The 20362-nt window shown below is 59.1% G+C and overlaps 1 protein-coding gene across 1 annotated transcript; it reads left to right on the top strand.

The window, feature by feature from the left end:
* Positions 1-1612: 1612 nt before the first annotated feature.
* Positions 1613-20066, top strand: KCNH3 (potassium voltage-gated channel subfamily H member 3). Its single transcript, XM_060112988.1, has 15 exons — positions 1613-1688; positions 3150-3383; positions 3841-3975; positions 5138-5271; positions 5716-5959; positions 6339-6496; positions 6579-6786; positions 10629-10910; positions 11211-11410; positions 11926-12175; positions 16883-17100; positions 17832-18163; positions 18559-18665; positions 19301-19377; positions 19470-20066. The coding sequence occupies exons 1-15, from the start codon at positions 1613-1615 to the stop codon at positions 20064-20066; spliced, it is 3252 nt and encodes a 1083-aa protein (XP_059968971.1).
* Positions 20067-20362: the final 296 nt, after the last annotated feature.

Genomic DNA, 20362 nt, shown 5'->3' with positions numbered 1-20362 from the left:
GGGGCGCTGAGCCTTCCGCATCACTCGTTCGGGAACAAATTGCTGTTTTGGCCACGGCGGTTCCTCTGGGCGCGGGCGGTAGCCGCGCTCGCTGGCAAATCGTGGGAGGGAGGAGGAGCGGCGCTGGCAGCGCGAGGCTGGTGGGACCGACGCAGCGCTGGAGACCAGTGAGAGACTGCCGCCCAGGGCCCGGCTCCGCACAGCCCGCCGGCCCCTTCTCCCCACCCCCTCGCTGGAGGTGGGGGTCCCTGCAGCCCCCGCTCCCCCTTCAGCGCAGAGCCTAGTTCTCTAGGACTAAAGGCGCTGGGGGCAGCGGAGACTCGGTCCTCTCATTCCCCGCCCGCAAAGACCCACTAGCGCACGGTTAGGAAGTTTCCCCCAGCGTCTGACATCTACTGTACCCTGCCTGTATTTGCAACCTGACCCTTCAGCGCAGCCTGGGAGCGGCAAAGGGGGAAAGAGAGAAACACAGGGGCAAGACAAAGGATCTGGGGCGCCCCCATCCCCACACACCTCATTTCCACTCCCCACCCCTCCACCTCCCGGGCACACACGGAGAGCATCTAAACCCTATTTCCAGGACTTCCCACCCTCCTATTTCCTGGCAGCTCCAGCCAGCCGCGGCGTCGCTTAGTGACGGATCGATCCATTCCCTGGAGGGTCAAGTTGAGGCTAAGAATGGCTTGGATGCCTAAAAGCTGGGTTTAGACCCCCTCCCCCAAATCTCCTTTTAGACTTCCCCTGCCCCAACCTCCGCCAACCACCGGTCTTCACCACCTCCACCTGCTAGCCCAGCCCCCTTTCCCATTACATTTTTTCTTAGGGGAAATCTTCTAAACCACGCACCCCCCGCTCATCCCCCGCCTGAGCTCTCCTCAGGTCCCTCCGGGGGAGGAGAGGCTGCCAGGCTCTGTGAGAACCCCCATGCTGCAGAGAAAGATGCCTCGCCCCTGCGGCTGAGTCTGCCCGAGCGGGACCAGGCGCTTGCCCGTCGTTCTCCGAGGGGCGGGCGGGGCGGCTCGGGGTGGCCCGGGAGGCCTGCGTAGCGCGGGGAGGGAGGGAGGGCGCCGCTTCCCCTGCCCCCACGAGGTCCCGAGGGGTGGGGGGAATCCCTCGGCGGGAGGCCTGTCCCTTTAAGGAGGCAGCCCTGCCTGGGTGTGCCCCGTCTCCATGGTTACCCCGGTGCTGGCTGCAGGCGCCGGAGGGAGGGAGGGAGGCTGCCGCTTCTCCCCGACAGAAGGAGGTAGCTGCGGGGATCTGGTGCCCAGCGGAGCCCGAGACGGAGCCGACCCGCAGTCGAAACGGGAGCCGCTGCTGCAGCCACCTCGAGCCGAAGGTGCCGAGAGCACAGAGGGCGCGCAGCCGGGAGTCCGGGAATCGTGGGCGGCCAGGGCGCGAGGAGCCGCGCGCCATGCTCCGGGCCCCGACGGCGGGGACGCCCCCTTGCGCGCGGGCGGCTGGCGGGACCTGCGAGCCCGGGGTGGGCATTGCCCCCCGACGGCTGCGCTAGGGGGCGCGGGGCCCGGCGGGGGGCGGCCGAGTTGGGCGCCCTCCCCCGGCGCTGAGCCCCCGCGCCCCGGAGGGATGGGGCAGGCGGCCACAGCCGCCTAAGATGCCGGCCATGCGGGGACTGCTGGCGCCGCAGAACACCTTCCTGGACACCATCGCCACGCGCTTCGACGGCACGCGTGAGTCCCGACCCTCGCCCCACTGGCTCCTGGACCAGCTGTCCCTGGCCAGTGTTCCCGTCAGTCCTGCACCCAGACACCTCAGCCTGGAGCCCTCCTGCTCTCGCCCTCCCTTCCCCGAGCCCCACTTTTAGCTGGGACCACCGTCTCCTTCCAGACGCCGTTTCCGAAAAATTCAGAGTCAACACTGCCCCGGGCCAGGCAAAATGGCTAGAACTCTCTGGGTTTGGGGGCCGGTCATGTCGTTTGTTCCTGGGGTCGCGAACCCCGACCTAGTCAGTCTAACCCATCCCATCCCTGCGTCTGGCGCTATCCCACCGAGACTACCCTTGAACTGGCGGGTTGGGAAGTGAGGCCAGGAAGCGGTGCTCAAGGGACAGCTTTAGAGGCTAAAAAAACAGATTTAGAAAAGAGGTTTGCAGACCGAGATGGAGTAGGCGGGACTCCGGAGAGCACTGTGAGTCCAACCTCACCTCACCACCTAAACCCACCAGCCTAAACCCACCGAGCCCTCTAGCCCCAGAAAGATAGGTTTGGGGACTCCCACTAAGACTGGGGAAGTTTGGAGAAGGTGACCAGAGCTTCTGGATCCTGGTTTTCCGGGGCTCTGAGCACTGGGAAAATCGTGAAAGCCCCCTCCCTTCTCCTCCTCCCTCAAACTCACCCCCAGTGGGGCTTCCCAGCTCTCTGCCTCTGCCTCTGGTTCCTGATATGGGTGGAAGCCCATCTCTGAGACCATCCCCACCCCAGGCTTCTCCATCTGCTTTGCCTGCACTTGGCTCCTGCAGCCTGCTGATTCAGCGCCCCCCACTCCCCAGTACACTCCTGGCTCCAGGCTGCCAGAGCTCAGCTACTGTTCTTACACCCCCATTGTGGATCACATTCACTAATTCCTGAGCCAGGGGCTCAGGCAACTGGGGCTCAAACAGAGTGCAGAATAGATGGTGGCTTGGATTGCCTCTCCGTCCAAGTGTGTCTCGGTGGGAGGAGCCAAATAGCCAACCTGAGTACCTGGCTGGTGAGTGAACCTGGCAGAGGCTGGCGGGGCGGGGGGAGGGGGGCTGAGGCTGGCCTAGAACTGGTCCTGCAGTCCTCCTTTGGACATCCCTAACCCCACCCCTCACCCCAAGCTTCTCAAGTCACACTCCAGAGGGCACAGCACCCACACGGGGCTGCATTCACCAACCTCAGGGCTCACACATGCCAATTCTTGAATGCACTTATACACGCGATGCTAGGAGTGGGAACTTGCAGGGCACTGACACACAGGTGACACTCTAATTCCTGTTCATAAATAGCTCCTGTCCTAACCCTCCCCCAACCCCCCATCCCAAACACTCACACACAGGATTCCTGGGATTTGTAACACCTACCCTTTGATTGCAGGCAATTGGGAAAGGAGGGGTAGTAGACCCTGTGCCCCTTCACCCCACACCTCCTCTGAGAGGTGCTCTCTTGCAGATAGTAACTTCGTGCTGGGCAACGCCCAGGTGGCGGGGCTCTTCCCCGTGGTCTACTGCTCTGATGGCTTCTGCGACCTCACGGGTTTCTCCCGGGCCGAGGTCATGCAGCGGGGCTGTGCCTGCTCCTTCCTCTATGGGCCAGACACCAGTGAGCTCGTCCGCCAACAGATCCGCAAGGCCCTGGATGAGCACAAGGAGTTCAAGGCCGAGCTGATCCTGTACCGGAAGAGCGGTGAGGGGCCACCTGGCCGGCCTGCCTTACTTTCGTGGTCTCACCCAGCCTGGTACCCACCCCATCCACAGTCCCTCCTTTCCAATCCCATCTTCTCCATCTCCCCATCTCATCCCATCTTCCCACATTCCCCTCTCCTCTTTCTCCATCCCTCCTCTTGTTCCTGGTCCCTCCTTTCTTCGGTCCTCACCCCAATCTCAGCTGGTACTCAATTTCCCATCTTGGATTTCCCACCCCAGCAGAAAAATGTCCCTGTCTTACTTAGCAGGACAGATCTATGAACACACATGTCTGACTGTCGTCTCTGCTCTCCCTTGCCTTCCCCCGCCCTGTTGGATCGAGTCTAAGTGTCCTAAGTGGAGCTGGCATGTGCCTTGACCAGGGGTGTCAATGGCCCCTCTGTCACCTTGGCTCGGGCGGAGAATGGGAGCTGGGCTGAATCTGTCTTTGTGCCCAGGGCTCCCGTTCTGGTGTCTCCTGGATGTGATACCCATAAAGAATGAGAAAGGGGAGGTGGCCCTCTTCCTAGTCTCTCACAAGGACATCAGTGATACCAAGAACCGAGGGGGCCCCGACAGATGGAAGGAGACAGGTGGGTGCCTGTGGGGCTGCCGGGTACCTCAAACCTTGGTGGGGCCATGGTGCCCAGTGTGGGTTTGTGGGCCCCCCACCCCGCCTGCACTCACTGACTCCTGCTCTGCTGGCTGAGGAGCCTGTGCTGCTCTCATCTCCCCAGGCCCAGGTACAGAGAGCTTGTGGAGACAAAGTTGACTTTTTTTTTTTTTTTTTTTTTTTTTGGCTGTGTTGGGTCTTCGTTTCTGTGTGAGGGCTTTCTCTAGTTGCGACGAGCGGGAGCCACTCTTCATCGTGGTGCGCGGGCCTCTCACTGTCGTGGCCTTTCCTGTTGCGGAGCACAAGCTCCAGATGCGCTGGCTCAGTAGTTGTGGCTCACGGGCCCAGTTGCTCCGCGGCACGTGGGATCTTCCCAGACCAGGGCTCGAACCCGTGTCCCCTGCATTGGCAGGCAGATTCTCAACCAATGCGCCACCAGGGAAGCCCAAGTTGGACTTTTAAAGGCAACTTTACTAAGAAACTGAAAGAAACAAATTCCACTAGTGCCCATGAAGTACCATTTTCCCACCAATTAGCGAGGCTGAGCACAGACCCATCTGGTTCCTTGTCCTCATGCAGACATGTCTGGGGAGCCCTGGCCAAAGCCCTCTTTTAAGTCCTTGTGGTCTTTCCCCTCTTGCATCCTCTAAGGGCTGGGGGTGGCCTTTGGACAGCTCACAAAGCTGTCATCAGAAGCTGCTCCAAGGCCTCTTTGCCATTTGGGGGTGTTGGGGGTACTCTCTGTTCCCCATCCCCCCCCTCCAGCCCTGGGCGGCCTCGACTCTGCCCAATGGCCTCCTGCCAGCTCTGCACTCCCCCACCCTGGGAACTACCTCCCACTCCCCTCTCAGGCCTTTCCCTGTGGTGTTCCTCTCTTGCCTTGCCTGGATCCAAACCTCCTTCTCCTAGAAGCGGGCACTGGGGGGGAGTGTCTGTAAGCACCCCCAGGGCTGCCCGTTGCTGGTGTTGACAAGTGACTCCAGGAAGTGAGAAACGCTGGTGCCCCCAGCTCTAAATAGACTAACGAGTCAGTGAGCCAGACCAGTCCATGGGCCAGCAACTGGTGTCCTACCCGCAAGCCCCTGGGCTGAGGCATGTGAGTGCTTCGCCCATCAGTCTCTCCCGCCCCTCTTCTTTTGCAGGTGGTGGCCGACGCCGATATGGCCGGGCAGGGTCCAAAGCCTTCAATGCCAACCGGCGACGGAGCCGGGCTGTGCTCTACCACCTGTCTGGGCACCTGCAGAAGCAGCCCAAGGGCAAGCACAAGCTCAATAAGGTGGATTGGCGCTAGGGTGTGTGTTTGGGGGGTGGGGCAGCATAGGGGCCGGTTGAGGAGATGGAGGAGGGGAACTGAGCCCACCACAGAGAGAATGTCCAGGGGGCTACTCAGGCCCCACCAGCACTTTGGGGCTTGTGGTGAGAATGTCACATGCCTGATCTGTCGAAGGTATGGCGGAGAGTTTTGGCCCTGAAGTCAGATGGGCCTTGGCTCCATCTTGGCTCCTCCCCTAGGCAGCTGTGTGACCTCACCTAAGTCACTTGAGCTCACCGATCCTCAGTCTTCTGATCCATAACAAGGGGACTCTGATGCCTGTGTCAGAGGTTGTTTTGAGAATGCAGGGAGAGAACGGGGGCAGATGCCTGTCCCAGACCCTACCCAGACTCAGCCTGCGCCAATTTCCTGTCCTCCCTGCCCGGACCGGCCCTGCCTCTCATTCAGGGGGTGTTTGGAGAGAAGCCAAATTTGCCCGAGTACAAAGTAGCTGCCATCCGGAAGTCACCCTTCATCCTGCTGCACTGTGGGGCACTGAGGGCCACTTGGGACGGCTTCATCCTGCTCGCCACCCTCTACGTGGCTGTCACCGTGCCCTACAGTGTGTGCGTGAGCACAGCCCGGGAGCCCAGTGCCGCCCGCGGCCCCCCCAGCGTCTGTGACCTGGCCGTGGAGGTCCTCTTCATTCTTGGTATGTGTGCTCTGTGCCTCCCACCCCTCCCTGGGCCAGTGACCCCCCGGGCTTTGATGGGGATAGTCTGCATGGCTTCCACTGCCCTCCAGTGTCCCCCTTGCCCTCCCCCGTTTATGACCTGTGGGCCTTGAAGTCAGACCTAGGCTCCAAATATGTCTTCATCACTAATGGGTTACTTGGCCCTGAGCTAGTCACAGCCTCTCCAAGCTGGTTTCTCCCTCCATCACATAGGCACAACAATACCCACCCTCTGGTTTACTGCGAAAACTAAGACAATGCAGGTAAAGGGCCCAGGACAGTGTTACACACTGAGCAGGTGCCCAGGAAAATGTGGCTCCTCCCCACTGGTGCTGACTCCCGCCCCAACTTCCCCCAGACATCGTGCTGAATTTCCGCACCACGTTCGTGTCCAAGTCGGGCCAGGTGGTGTTTGCCCCAAAGTCCATTTGCCTCCACTACGTTAGCACCTGGTTCCTGCTGGATGTCATTGCGGCGCTGCCCTTCGACCTGCTACACGCCTTCAAGGTCAACGTGGTCAGTGCGGCTGGGCTGGGTGGGCTTTGGGGCAGGACGGGAGGGCCGGCCCTGGGGTGACCTCCCCCTCCCCCCACCTCAGTACGTCGGGGCGCATCTGCTGAAGACGCTGCGCCTGCTGCGCCTGCTGCGCCTGCTCCCGCGGTTGGACCGCTACTCGCAGTACAGCGCCGTGGTGCTGACCCTGCTCATGGCCGTGTTCGCCCTGCTCGCCCACTGGGTGGCCTGCATCTGGTTCTACATCGGCCAGCGGGAAATCGAGAGCAGCGCCTCCGAGCTGCCTGAGATCGGTACTGGAGGCTGCCTCTGTGTGTGTGTGTGCGTGTGTATGTGCGTGTGTGTGTGTGTACATATGTGCCCAAGGAATCTGTTCACTTGAGGGTGCGTACGTCAGGGAAATGTGAGTCCAAGTGTGTGTCTATCAGGGGATGTCCGTGAGCTGATGTAAGGTGTCAGAAGTGTGCAAGTCTGCATGTGTACATGCTCATAGGTGTGTATCAGGGGCATGTGTGCCAGTAGGTGCGTGTTTGTAAGGAGAATGAGGGGGCTGGCATGTGTGTGTGCAGGTGGGAGCATGACAGAGCCACCACCTCAAGGCAGGCCTGCTCTCCTGCAGGCCCACATTGTGGAGGAAGCCTGGTGGGCTGCCTGGAGGAGTCTATTCACCCATCATGGCCTCCTCGTGGTCAAGCTTGTGTCACATTCACATTCGCCCACTCCCTGCCCAGCTGGGTACCCCACCCCTCTCAGAAGACCTCTCCAGGATTGCTCCGATGCCTGGCGCTTTCCCGCCACCCTCTCAAAAGCTCATCCCCCACCATCTTGGCCCCTAAGGCCCCTTGCCCACTCCTGTCACCTCCGGCAGCATGGTTCTCAGCTGCTTCAGCCCTTCCCCAGCCCGAAATGCAGCCTTTCTCTGCGTCCCACCAGCGTCTTCACTCTCATTTCACCTCCCCTCTCGCAGCTCCTCTCTCTGCTCACCTCCCACTCATGTCTTAACTCCTGCCAGGAGGGCTTCCACCTCCACCTCTCAACCCCAAATGTCACCCTGAAGGTCACAGTGACCTTCTGGGGCCAAACTCTTATCCCTTTGAAGTCCCTGTAGCACCTGACCCTGCCAGCCATCTCTCAGCCCTGTGAGGAGGCCTCCTCCTGCCCTGCCTCCCGCCCCCCTGCCTTGCTCTCCCTGGGCGATTCCACTGGCACCACGGTGTGAACATCTCAACTTCCATCCTCTCTCTCTGTCTCCAGACCGTTCTGTTCCAATAACGTCTAACTCTCCACGCCCGCAGCTCCAAAATTGGACACACCTTCTTCCTCCCAGGCCCTCCAGCTCTCTGGCAACTTCCCCGTAACTGGCCTTTAGCCCCCGTTTCCAGTCAGTGGGCAAGAGGCCAGCTGCTCAGATGCACCCCCCCCCCATGACTGTCTGCTCTTGATGGGGTCGGTCACCAGGAGTCCAGGTTGGCCTTAGAAACACGCTCTGATCAGTTCCCAGGGACGAGGAGACTCCTGCAAATCCTCCCTCCCTCGCCAAGCCCACGGAGACTGGTGTGTAGCCCAGAGGCCCACTTGGATATTCCCCAAAGCTCTAGCTGCCGAGCACAGGCAGTATGTCAGCTCCTCGGCGCCCGCCCTTCCCAGAGGAAGGCTGTGGCGGAGGCGGCTCTGGGGTCAGCTGCCCCCAATGAACATGCTCAGAGGACTGCGAGATGGGTAACGGTGATGCAGAGCCCTGACCCCTACGTGGGTGACACACCAAATCCCCAGGTCAGTCCCCTCCCCACACACAACCCAGACACCCCATGTCTTGTGTCCATGTGGATCCTCCATTCTGACCACGTCACAGGGGCTGCTGAGCTGACATGAAGAACACCTTTGGCTCCCAGAGGGGCTCTGAGCCCCTCCATGGAGAGCATGGGGCTTGTAAGGGGCGGGCTGACTGTTGGGCAGATCACACCCTTGAACCCTAAGTTCCGGAGGGGCTGGTACTAGTTCACATTAGGGGAGTTTCCAAGTCCTTCACATCGTCATCCACCCCTTCTTTCTCCAGGGAAACTACCCCCAACTGGGTGGGAGCCACACCCAGGCCTCACAAAGTCCACCTTGGGAGGGATGTCCATGGGTGAGAGTGGTGCCTCTTGTTGGCCCAGCTCTGTCTGGTGGGAGGTGCCTTCCCTTTGCCTCCTTGCCTTGGTTCTACTGCTCCATTGCCCCTGGTGTGGACATAGAGTTCCAGCCCCAGAATCCCATTAGCTCAGTGGAGGTGGGCTGGATTTTCAAAAGACTGTGCTAAACACTGAGGGAGGTCGCTCGGAGCATTTCTCAGTATGAAAACCACCAGCCTCCAGAACGGCCTCTGCAGCCGACACGCCCCATGCAGAGGGGGCCCCATCCCGCCACCAGCTCCAGGGGCTGCCAATGCCCCATGACCAAGACTGAGTGAGGAGGGACCCCTCTGCATCCTGCCTTCATCCTCCTGCTTCTCCACCCTCCAGCCCCCTCCTCCTCACCCAGCTACCAGCTTCACCTCAGAGGCCCAACTAAGTAACGACTAAAGAGTTTTGTGTACTTCCTTGCGTTCTCACAGCACATCTCAAATAACAGGAGGGTGAGTCCTCACCTTGGCTCAGGACTTTACACATCCCCGCAACTCCTCAGCCTGGAGTTTGCTCCCTCAGTGCAGACCCCACATTCTAGCTAAGCCAAGCTACTCGCCTGTACTTGTCTCCAGCTCTAGGTTTAGCCCACACCTTTCCCTAGATCAGGAATGACCCCCTCTCAGTTTGTCTCAAAACTACCCATCCTCTGAGACCAACCACCAGTGTTCCCTTTTCCGGGAAGCCTTCTAGCTCTAGCCAATAGCATGTGGGTTTGAGCCCCATCCCGGGACCCTTGGGTGCTGTGTACCTCTGAGACATCGCTGCAGTAAGCTTCTGGGGGTCCCCCGGCTCCTGGCACACGTGCGTGAGATTGCTGACTGAATGGGTGGGTGGTGAGAGGAGGGGTGTGAGGACCACAGAGAGCAGCAGCGTGTGCGATGTTAGGGTGAGTGTGGAGGAGGGAGCTAGGGAGGGGCACGTGGAGAGGTGGGTCCCACCGAAGCCTGTGATCCTCAGCCCACCCTCTGGACTTCTATGCTAGATCCGCTCTCTCTCCCTTGCTCCCCATGGCCCCCAGCTTTGCCAGGACCACTGGGACCTCTGTGGACCCTGGGAACCCCCATCTAACACCCTAGAATTCCCACAGCCCTCCAGCTGGGCTGAGTGACTCTGGGCGGCTGTGGGCTCCTGAGAGACCACAGTACGCAGCCCCACCTCCTCCAAGGCCAGACCAGAGAATGGGAGGTTGATGAGGAGACTGGGGCGATCTTTATTCTCCTCTCAGTGTCCCAGGCTGGCTTGTGTCTGCGTGTACAGAGCTGTGTGCACGGCGGTGGCCTGCCTGTCTGTGGCCTCTGAGTGCACTCACCTGTGCGCTCGTGTCCATGCAGGTGTGTCCCTCTCCTACCTGGGTGTCAGTGTGCAAGCGCCGGCGTACCCTTGTCTCTCTCCCAAGCATGCACAGGCCGTGGCTGTGCTCCTAGGACTGTGCTCACACACGTGTGTCCTTGTCCTCTCGACTGCGTCTGTAGCCTTACGTCGGTGTGCCCGAGAACGCGTGCATGAGGTTGGGTGGTGTGTGTGGTTGTGGTGGGGGGGATGAGGCTGAATGGGGGGCGGCTTTCTGGAGCTCAGAGAAAAAGCAAGAGGAGTCTGGGAGGCCAAGGCAGAGGAGGCGGCCCTGGGGATGAGGCTGTGGCTGGTGCAATGAGCCCCCCAGTCCCTCTGCCCCGTCCAGCTGGGCCCGCCACCCCGGGATTAGCGCCAGCAGAGGGAGGAGGGTGCAGAGCTCTTCACTCCAGCCTCAGCGCCCAGAGACACCGTCGGGGAGATGACAGTCTCGACCTCGTGTGCTTGTCTTGGGGAGGGGGGAGGGGGCGCACAGGGGCGCACAGGGCTGGCAGAGGAGGGACGGACATGGCAGGGAGCCGTGGGGGTGGATTTGCAGCCATGTGTGTCCCCCCCTCCGGGGGTACCAGTAGGCACACCTGCGCCCGCAGTGCAGCAGTGCCGTCCTGCCCCCTCCCCAGGCTGGCTGCAGGAGCTGGCCCGCCGACTGGAGACCCCCTACTACCTAGTGGGCCGGAGCCCAGCGATAGGGAACAGCTCTGGCCAGAGTGACAACTGTAGCAGCAGCGGCAGCGAGGCCAACAGGACGGGGCCTGAGCTCCTGGGCGGCCCCTCACTGCGCAGCGCCTACATCACCTCCCTCTACTTCGCACTCAGCAGCCTCACCAGCGTGGGCTTCGGCAACGTGTCTGCCAACACGGACACGGAGAAGATCTTCTCCATCTGCACCATGCTCATCGGCGGTGAGGCCTGCCCCGTTCCCGGTCCAGGGCCCACTTCCCGACTCATGCCCTGGGCCTGCCCTCTCTCCCCACCTCCCACAGGGCCCCGAGGTCTTTCCCAGAGGTGCTTCTGCCTAGGGGCCCCAAGGAACCCGAGCCCAGGGCCAGGAGAGCCCACCTGGCCGCAGGACTCCTCCCCACACAGCGGCCGGGGGCCTTGCCCAGCGCGGGGCTGCGGGTGGGGAGGACAAATGTGTCCCGCACGGTGTCCGGCCGGGCCAGGCTGGTCCTGGAGGTGACCCCTCTCGCCACCCTCCCCAGCCCTGATGCACGCGGTGGTGTTTGGGAACGTGACGGCCATCATCCAGCGCATGTACGCCCGCCGCTTTCTGTACCACAGCCGCACCCGCGACCTGCGCGACTACATCCGCATCCACCGCATCCCCAAGCCCCTCAAGCAGCGCATGCTCGAGTACTTCCAGGCGACCTGGGCGGTGAACAACGGTATCGACACCACCGAGGTGCGCAGGTCTCCAGGGCCGGCCCTTCCAGCCTTTGCTCCTTCGAGCAGTGTGCGCTCGGCCTAAGATTCCCAGGAGCAGCGGGCTGGAGGGCAAGAGATGCAGAATTCTGACCTCCCTGCCTCCACTCTGTCCTGGGCGGCCAGCGGCATGGAGCAGAAGGCAGCCGGGCCGGCTCGGAAGCCCGTCTCCACACTCGCTAGGTCTAGAGGCCCTGCTCACTGACGGCCAGGTCTAAGGCCGGGAGGAGGAAAGCAGGGCTGCCCATGGCGGGCGGGGAGGATAAAGTGATTGAGAGGGAGGCAGAGGCGGCCCCCCTCACTGATTGGACCCTGTGTGGAGCTGGATGCTGTGCGGGGGCTGGGGGTGGGGTGGGGTGGGGTGGGGGTGGGGGTGGGGGAATCAAGGCCCCTCCCACGCCTGCCCTTGCTCTGAGGCCCTCGGGGTGGAAAGGGCTGGCGGGAGGCTGCCTCCCACTCTCCACCCTAACCTTCGGCACCTGATCCCACCCGCAGCTGCTACAGAGCCTTCCAGACGAGCTCCGCGCAGACATTGCCATGCACCTTCACAAGGAGGTCCTGCAGCTGCCCCTGTTTGAGGCGGCGAGCCGCGGCTGCCTGCGGACGCTGTCCCTGGCCCTGCGGCCCGCCTTTTGCACGCCTGGCGAGTATCTCATCCACCAAGGTGACGCCCTCCAGGCCCTCTACTTCGTCTGCTCTGGCTCCATGGAGGTGCTCAAGGGCGGCACCGTGCTCGCCATCCTAGGTTTGTGAGGGTGGGACCGAGGACGCCAGGGCTTGCGGGGAGGCGGGTGGAACCAAGGCCCCATCTGCAGAAAACGCGGAGAGAAGACGCAGGCAAGGCCACCAGGGAGAAAAAGCCAGGGTGGGGTCAGGAGTAGCCATGGAGCCCTGGGCAAAGCTCAGAGAGGACCCAGAGACCACAAGGCGGCAACACAAGGAGGTGAACTCAATCTCGCGGGTGCTGGAGGCCAGACTGAGCGAAGGACCAGCCTTCGGTCTGTGAGGGGACAGAGGGGAGCACTTCCTGTCAAGGAGGAAAATCAAATGCTAAGGATGAAAGTGCTGGAAAGAGTGTTCAGGCAGGAGAAAGGGAGGCATGGACGCCATTCTTTTTTTTTTTTTTTTTAATTTATTGAAGTAGAGGCGATTTACAATGCTGTGTTAATTTCTGCTGTACAGCAAAGTGATTCAGTTATATATATATATATATATATGTATGTTCTTTTTTTATATTCTTTTCCATTCTGGTTTATCACAGAATATTGAATATAGTTCCCTTTGTTATACAGCAGGACTTGTTGTGTACCCATTCTATGTATAATAGTTTGCATCTGCTAACCCCAAACTCGCAATCCAACCCTCCCCCACCCCCCTCCCCCCCGGCAACCACAAGTCTGTTCTCTATGCCTGTGAGTCTCTTTCTGTTTTGTAGATATGTTCATGTGTGTCATATTTAGATTCCACAGATAAGTGATAACACGTGGTATTTGTCTTTCTCTGACTGACTTCACTTAGTATGATAATCTCTAGTTCTACCCACGTTGCTGCAAATGGAATTATTTCATTCTTTTTTATGGCCGAGTAGTATTCCATTTTATATATATATATATATATATATATATATATATATACCACATCTTCTTTATCCATTTGTCTGTCGATGAGCATTTAGGTCGTTTCCATATCTTGGCTATTGTACATACTGCTGCTATGAACATAGGGGTGCTTATATCTTTTTGAATTAGAGTTTTGTCTGGATATATGCCCAGGAGTGGGATTGCTGGATCATACGGCAACTCCCTTTTTAGTTTTTTGAGGAACCTCCATCCTGTTTTCCACAGTGGCTGCACCAACTTACATTCCCACCAACAGTGCAGGAGGGTTCCCTTTGCTCCACACCCTCTCCAGCATTTGTAGACTTTTTAATGATGGCCATTCTGACCGGTGTGACATGGTACCTCATTATAATTTTGGTTTGCATTTCTCTAATAATTAGCGATGTTGAGCATCTTTTCATGTGCCTCTTGGCCATCTGTATGTCTTCTTTGGAGAAATGTCTATTTGGTTCTTTTTCGATTGGGTTGTTTGTTTTTTTGTTGTTGAGTTGTATGAGCTGTTTGTATATTTTGGGAATTAAACCCTTGTCGGTTGCATCGTTTGCAAATATTTTCCCATTCTATATATTGTCTTTTCACTTTGTTTATGGTTTCCTTTGCTATACAAAAGCTAGTATTTGATTAGGTCCATTCGTTTATTTTGCTTTTATTTCTATTGCCTTTGGAGACTGATCTAAGAAAAACACTGATACAATTTATATCAGAGAATGTTTTGCCTATGTCCCCTTCTAGGGGTTTTATGGTGTAATCTCTTATGTTTAAGTTTTTGAGCCATTTTGAGTTTATTTTTGTGTATGGTGAGAGGGTGTGTTCTAATTTACATGAGGCTGTCCAACTTTCCCAACATCCCTTGCTGAAAAGACTGTCTTTTTCCCATTGTAAATTCTTGCCTCCTTTGTTGAAGATTAATTGACCGGAGGTATGTGTGAACGCCATGCTTGTTCACTGCAACCTCCCCCCGCCCACCCCGGCCAGGCCCAAGAGGGGACATGCTACTTTCCTAGGGAAGGTCCTCGAGCAAGCCCAGGGTTGCGATGGGTGACAGCAGAGCTCAGACTCTGAATACACTTCCCTTTTTGGCAAAAGAAAGAGGTGAAGAAGAGGGATCTATTCCCTAGACAAGGAAGGGGAGATTGCAGTTTCGGAACTGACATGACAATAATGCTGGCCCCAGGGGTCCCGCAGCAGGGCCAGCCCTGTGTCCTGGCCCTTACATGCTTCAACTCACACAAACCTCACGAAACCCAGTGCGGAGGAACGATCGCTATTCCATTTTGCATAGGAGACTGAGGCTCCAAGAGGTTAATGAACAGGCAGGCTAGGGCTAGAACCTGGTCTGCTAACTCTAAACCTCAGGCTTCTTAACATTGTGTTCTTAGGCGCTCTGCTCTGGGGAGACTCATCCCGCAGAAAAGGCGCGATTTCAGGGTGGCGGGCAACACGGGGCTGCAGGCTTCGGGGCTGTGGGAGGCTTTCAGCAGGGACCCCAGAGGGTGGGGATGCTGTGATCTGCATGGGTTACGGAGGGCCTCACACACTGATGGAAGGCACCCGGACCACAGCCAAATCCTCAGGCAGCAGCACTTGCAGACTCCCTGTGGGGACAGCTGACGCCTGGAGGGGCTGAAGTTTGTCATTAACCTGGAGAACCAGCAAGACCGCACGCCCAGCAGTGACTGTGTGTCCATCCTCTCTTCCTTGAGGAGGATGGTCTTCCAACAGGAAACAGAAGAAAGAAATACCATGTGTTGTTCATGAGTTTGACTTCTGGCCCTGCGTGGAGTTAATGCCAGGACTCTGAACAAACAGAGTTATGGCCACTCACATATGGCTGGCAGTCCTTGAGAAATGATGGGGAACTGGAGAGACTCAGAAGGGCAAAAAGGCAGATTTTGACAGTGGCAGACTGGTCACTCCAAAGCAAGATTGTCTAGTGGATTATTAAACAGATGGTTTTCAGCTGGGAGCTGAGGAAGCAGCGTGGCTGGGAGCTGGCATGGGTCCTGAAAGAATCTCTCTTCTCTGATGCCAGGCACCAGGCTTCAGAATATCCACGGTCAGTATTAAGACAGCTTCATGGGTGGCCACCGCCTGTGCCGTGGCCTTTGCCTCCAGAATTCCCCAGCACTGGGACTTATGCCACCTTTGATCCATCCTGTCCCTACCCACATGTTCCGGATGAACTGTTTCCTCCGTTGACGTGGCCCCTCTGGATGCCCTGGTGGATGCCCGGTCCCCCAGCCCTCATCATGGCCTGGTTTTCTGCTTTGCCTTCACCCCATCCCCCACCTGCCTCCCTAGTTGAACATCCAGGTGCTTCCTGCCTGCTCCTTGCAGCTAAGGCTCACGGCACATCTTGCAGTGTCAATTCTGGCCCCTACCTCTGTGTATGAACTAACAGCTAAGTGTGCAGAGTTAGTTGGGGAGGAAAGAGGCAAGACAAAGAGAGGTGAGCTGGGCGACGGTGTAGGGAGGACCTTGCAGGCCTTGATGAGCTGAGTTGGAGGCTGTGTCTGAGAGGCCAGCCTGGAGGGCAGGCTCTGGTCCCTGAGACCAGTGGTATGGAACTTCGTCCTCGGTCCTGTCCTATTTCTCATTTTTATCTCCCCTCTTGGATGAAGACAAGAAATACATACTTATCCTATTTCCAGATGACACACGTGAGGACAGAGAGCTCATTCATCAGATGATCACACTGAGATCCAAACAGCTCTCCGAAGGAACCAGAAGGATGGCCTGAAACCAAGAAAATAAGATTTAACGACGATGCGTTCTGCACTTAAATTTGAGCAAAAGTCCATGAACATTTAGAGGAGGCCTTTAAGCTCAGTGAGTTCTGCTGGCAGCGTGAGGCAGCCCACAGTGGCGGTGGCAGCAAGCCATCCTTTTCCGTAAGGAGAAGGGAACGCTGTCTAGTCTCGTGAAACGTCTGGCCGTGGGTTGCGCTGTCTCGTGAGGGCCGCGAGTGCCCTGCCCGAGCCCTGGTGGCGTGCCGTACCTCTTGGGAATGTTCTGTAGGGGACTCTTTCCGGGAGGTAAGGGAAGGAAATGAACTTTGATTGGCCGTCTATGTGTCAGGAATGTTATCTGCACTCACTTATCACCATGCCCCTGATTGGAGACATCCTATTTCATCATTCTAAGTCACACATTTTTTTCCCCACAATTTAACATCTCTGAGATTAGGATGCGGACTCGAGTTGATGCCATTTTACAATCGCTGTCAGCCAGGTGGCAGTCTCAGCCGGGTGCTGGGAAAACCCTCCATTGACACCTTCTGGTAAGATCGCGAAAGCACCACAGACTCAGTTCAATACAGGATCTCTCATATAGATGAGGCACCAGGGCTCAGGGAGGTGGAATAACGCGGCCCCCTGCCTTTTTCAGTGTGCCACACAGCACTAACTTGCTGGTTCCACATACTGGTTCCTGGACACGCTCTACCTGAGCCACCTGCAGGGCTTAACAATTGTGGGGTCTCCAGTAGAGAGTATGATTCTGTAGGTAGTGATGGGCCCCGGGGAGTCTGGTTGGTTTAACTTTCCCGGAGGATTCTGATCCACAGGCAACCTGGGAATCACTAGAACTGGTGTCTCAGATCTGAAATTCGGGTGGTTTCAGCACAGTTCTTTGATCCCAAATGTGCTTGAGCACCTGGGTCACAATGCTGTTCACCCCAAGCCTGTCTGAGGAGCCAGTAAGGCAGGCAGCAGGGGTCAGCCAGGGCCCTGGCCCCGCTGCTCCCCTCTTGTCCTGGCTGGAGAGGCCCCACTCGACCCCCGTCTCGGGTGCCTGAGGGGCAGGGCTTGCTGACCTCTGCTTCCTCTTCCCAGGGAAGGGTGATCTGATTGGCTGTGAGCTGCCCCGGCGTGAGCAGGTGGTCAAGGCCAACGCTGATGTGAAGGGGCTGACGTACTGCGTCCTGCAGTGTCTGCAGCTGGCTGGCCTGCACGAGAGCCTCGCGCTGTACCCCGAGTTCGCCCCCCGCTTCAGCAGGGGCCTCCGAGGGGAGCTCAGCTACAACCTGGGTGCTGGCGGAGGCCCCGCGGAGGTGAGGGTGCTGGGTCCGTGCGGGGAGGGGCGGGAGTGCTGGGGGGCCTGGTGAGGTGGGCAGAGAAGGGGTTTGTGGGAGTGCCGTATGAGCACCCCGCACGTGGTGGGGGGGGCTCTACGCTCTGCTGCCCCTTCACACTCTCCCACTGTCCTTTAGAGCCCAGCCCAGCTCTGCTCAGCCGCCACTCCCAGCTCTCCCGGCCCATGAGATGGCCTGCGAGTCCAGCGGCACCAGACGGGGAGGCTGTGAGGTCACAGATGAGGGGTGGAGCCCATGGGTCGGGGCCAGGCAGGCTGCACACTAGTCTCCAGGCCGCCTCTGCAGAGAGCCCTGCAGTGCCCCCTGCTCCTTCACAGTGACACAGGACTTCTCTGAGGGGCTTTTGAGTTTTCCTGCCTTATCTTACTAATTCCAAATCGGTTTTTGGTACCAGGTCCTCCTGGATAGTTCAGTTAGCCTCAGGGACCAAGTAGAGGGACAGCGTGTCCACACTTGGCTAGCATTTTGAGGGACAGCGAACGCCTCCGGGGCTTGGTGGCTTTGTGGTGGCAGCAGAAAAGCACCCCCTTCCCCTGCCGAGTCTCTTCCTTGGGAGGTGGGAGACACTGAGCATCCTGTTGAACAAAAACAGCTCCTCCCGTCTAGGGCGATGAGACCGGGTCGGGGGGTGGTGAGTGGGACATAGCGGGGGCTCTCCATGATGATTCCCTGTCCCCCACTATCCCCAGGTGGACACCAGCTCCCTGAGTGGCGACAACACCCTCATGTCCACACTGGAGGAGAAGGAGACGGACGGGGAGCAGGGCCCCGCGGCCTCGCCAGCCCCAGCTGATGAGCCCTCCAGCCCCCTGCTGTCCCCCAGCTGCACCTCATCCTCCTCGGCCGCCAAGCTGCTATCACCGCGACGACCGGCGCCCCGGCCCCCGCTGGGCGGCAGAGGGCGGCCGGGCAGGGCAGGAGCTTTGCAGGCTGAGGCCGGCCCCTCTGCTCACCCTCGGAGCTTAGAGGGGCTGCAGCTGCCCTCTGTGCCATGGAATGTACCCCCAGATCTGAGTCCCAGGTGAGCGAGCTCTGGGCCACTAAACTCTGGGCAGAGCTGCAGTGATAGGGCTGGGGCCCCGGCCAGGCACACCCCTGCCCTGGATGCCCATCTGTCCCTCCAGCCTCCTCCAAGAAGCCTTCCTTGAGTCCTCCTCCTCCCTGCTGCCCCCTTTCCACCGTTCATGCCATGCACTGCTCAGAACTCTCTTGCTGTTTCACCTCATTCAAGTTTGAATCCCCAGTGAAACTGCGAGCTCCTAGAGGAAGGGACCACGTGTTACCCTTCGCTTGGGGCCCCAAGCCCCTGATCTGGCTCCAAGCTTCTGCAGCCTCTGCGGACAGTGGGGCATCTTGTCCCATGAAACACTGCAGTGGCTGTCAACTGATTTGTTGTCCTGGCACCTGCGTCCACAGGGTAGTAGATGGCATTGAGGACGGCTGTGGCTCTGACCAGCCCAAGTTCTCTTTCCGGGTGAGGCGGTCTGGCCCAGAATGTAGCAGCAGCCCCTCTCCCGGACCAGGTACTGGGGCCCGGGTCCGGGGGGAAGTTGGCAGGGCATCCCCTTTGCCCTGGGAGCCTCTGAGAAAGTGGCAGGGCACAGACTTTGGGTGCCCTCTTGCCCTCACCCACCTGCATGGTTTGGGCAGGGCACTGGGTAAGACCAGCACCTTGGTGTTGGAAAGTAGCTGGAATGGAGCTTGGTGAGATCTCTGCTGCCAGGTCTCTGTGTGACCTTGGTTCTCACCCCAGCTTCCCGTCTGTAAAAAGGTGGTTGTGCATGTTAAATGAGATAATGGTGCTGAAACCCTCAGCACCGTGTCTGGCCCACTGCGGGGGATACAGGACTGGGGAAGCAGAGTTGAAAGTGGCCCCTGGGCAGGCCAGGCGGCCCAGGTAGTGTCCCCTTGCCTGGAGGACAGAACGAGAGACAGGCACAAAGGCCGCTTCCTGAGGGAGAAGCACAAGCCAGTGTGCCCGAGGCCCCCTGGCGGTTTGCACAGAATTCAGCAACTCAGGTAAGGTTGTAAGTGGCTGTTCCTGGCAGCAGCAGGCCTGGCCAGGCCCGTGTGGTCTGCGCTAAGCGGGCGGAGGCCTGGACCCCGCGCTGTCTTCATTCACCAGCCCTGGCTGGTAACCCCACCCTACTGTCCACAGAGAACAGCCTGCTCACTGTCCCCCTTGGGCCCAGCGAGGTGAGGAACACAGACATGCTGGACAAGCTTCGGCAGGCGGTGGGTGAGGGGCAAGGGTGGGGGCGTCTGCTGTTGTGAGGTCCCCACCCCACTGACCACGCCCTCCTCCCACCCTCCTCCCTTCCCTGCAGGTGATGGAGCTGTCTGAGCAGGTGCTGCAGATGCGGGAGGGGCTGCAGTCCCTTCGCCAGGCTGTGCAGCTCATCCTGGCACCCCATGGGGAGGGCCCGTGCCCTCGGGCGTCAGGAGAGGGGCCCTGTCCGGCCAGCGCCTCGGGGCTCCTGCAGCCTCTGTGTGTGGACACTGGGACGTCCTCCTACTGCCTGCAGCCCCCAGCTGGCTCTGTCTTGAGTGGGACCCAGCCCCACCCTCATCCAGGGCCCCCTCCCCTCGTGGCACCCTGGCCCTGGGGCCCCCCAGCGTCTCAGAGCTCCCCCTGGCCTCAAGCCACAGCTTTTTGGACCTCCACCTCTGACTCAGAGGCCCCAGGCTCAGGAGAACTCTGCCCCGAGCCCAGCACCCCAGGCCCACCGCCTCCTGAGGAAGGGGCTAGGACTGGGCCCCCAGAGCCCATGAACCAGGCCGAGGCTGCCAGTACTGGAGAGCCCCCGCCAGGGTCAGGGGGCCTGGCCTTGCCCTGGGAACCCCATAGCCTGGAGATGGTGCTTATTGGCTGCCACGGCTCTGGCACAGTCCAGTGGACCCAGGAAGAAGGCACAGGGGTCTGACCGCCAGCCCCAAAGCTCAGTGTTGCCAGACATGCTGCCATCTGCCCAGCCTCAGGGTGGAGGAAGAGTGGCAGCCACCCCTGGGACTCCGTGCTGCCCGCTGGCTCAGGGCAGGGAGCTTGAGAGCAAACAAACAAGGGCGTGGGCCCGGACTCTCACAGGGAGGGTTAGAACTTCTTCAGCCGCAGGCCCCAGGCTAGGAATCTTTGGGCTCCTACTCCTGGGGCCCTTCCTCACCTCAGCTTGCTCCTCTGACGTCTCATCTCCCTCTGCAGGCTGGGGGACAGTGGCCTGAG

This window comes from Mesoplodon densirostris, chromosome 11 (assembly GCF_025265405.1).
Source record: "Mesoplodon densirostris isolate mMesDen1 chromosome 11, mMesDen1 primary haplotype, whole genome shotgun sequence".
NCBI classification, from domain to species: Eukaryota; Metazoa; Chordata; class Mammalia; order Artiodactyla; family Ziphiidae; genus Mesoplodon; species Mesoplodon densirostris.
This window is presented reverse-complemented; position numbering and strand designations above follow the sequence as displayed.

Bases quoted from the DNA above. Each gene is read 5' to 3' on its own strand.
- KCNH3 (XM_060112988.1), top strand. From the start codon at position 1,613: ATGCCGGCCATGCGGGGACTGCTGGCGCCGCAGAACACCTTCCTGGAC. The intron at 5,960-6,338 runs GTATGTGTGCTC...AACTTCCCCCAG, and splicing joins GGAGGTCCTCTTCATTCTTG to ACATCGTGCTGAATTTCCGC. The intron at 17,101-17,831 runs GTGAGGGTGCTG...CACTATCCCCAG, and splicing joins CTGGCGGAGGCCCCGCGGAG to GTGGACACCAGCTCCCTGAG.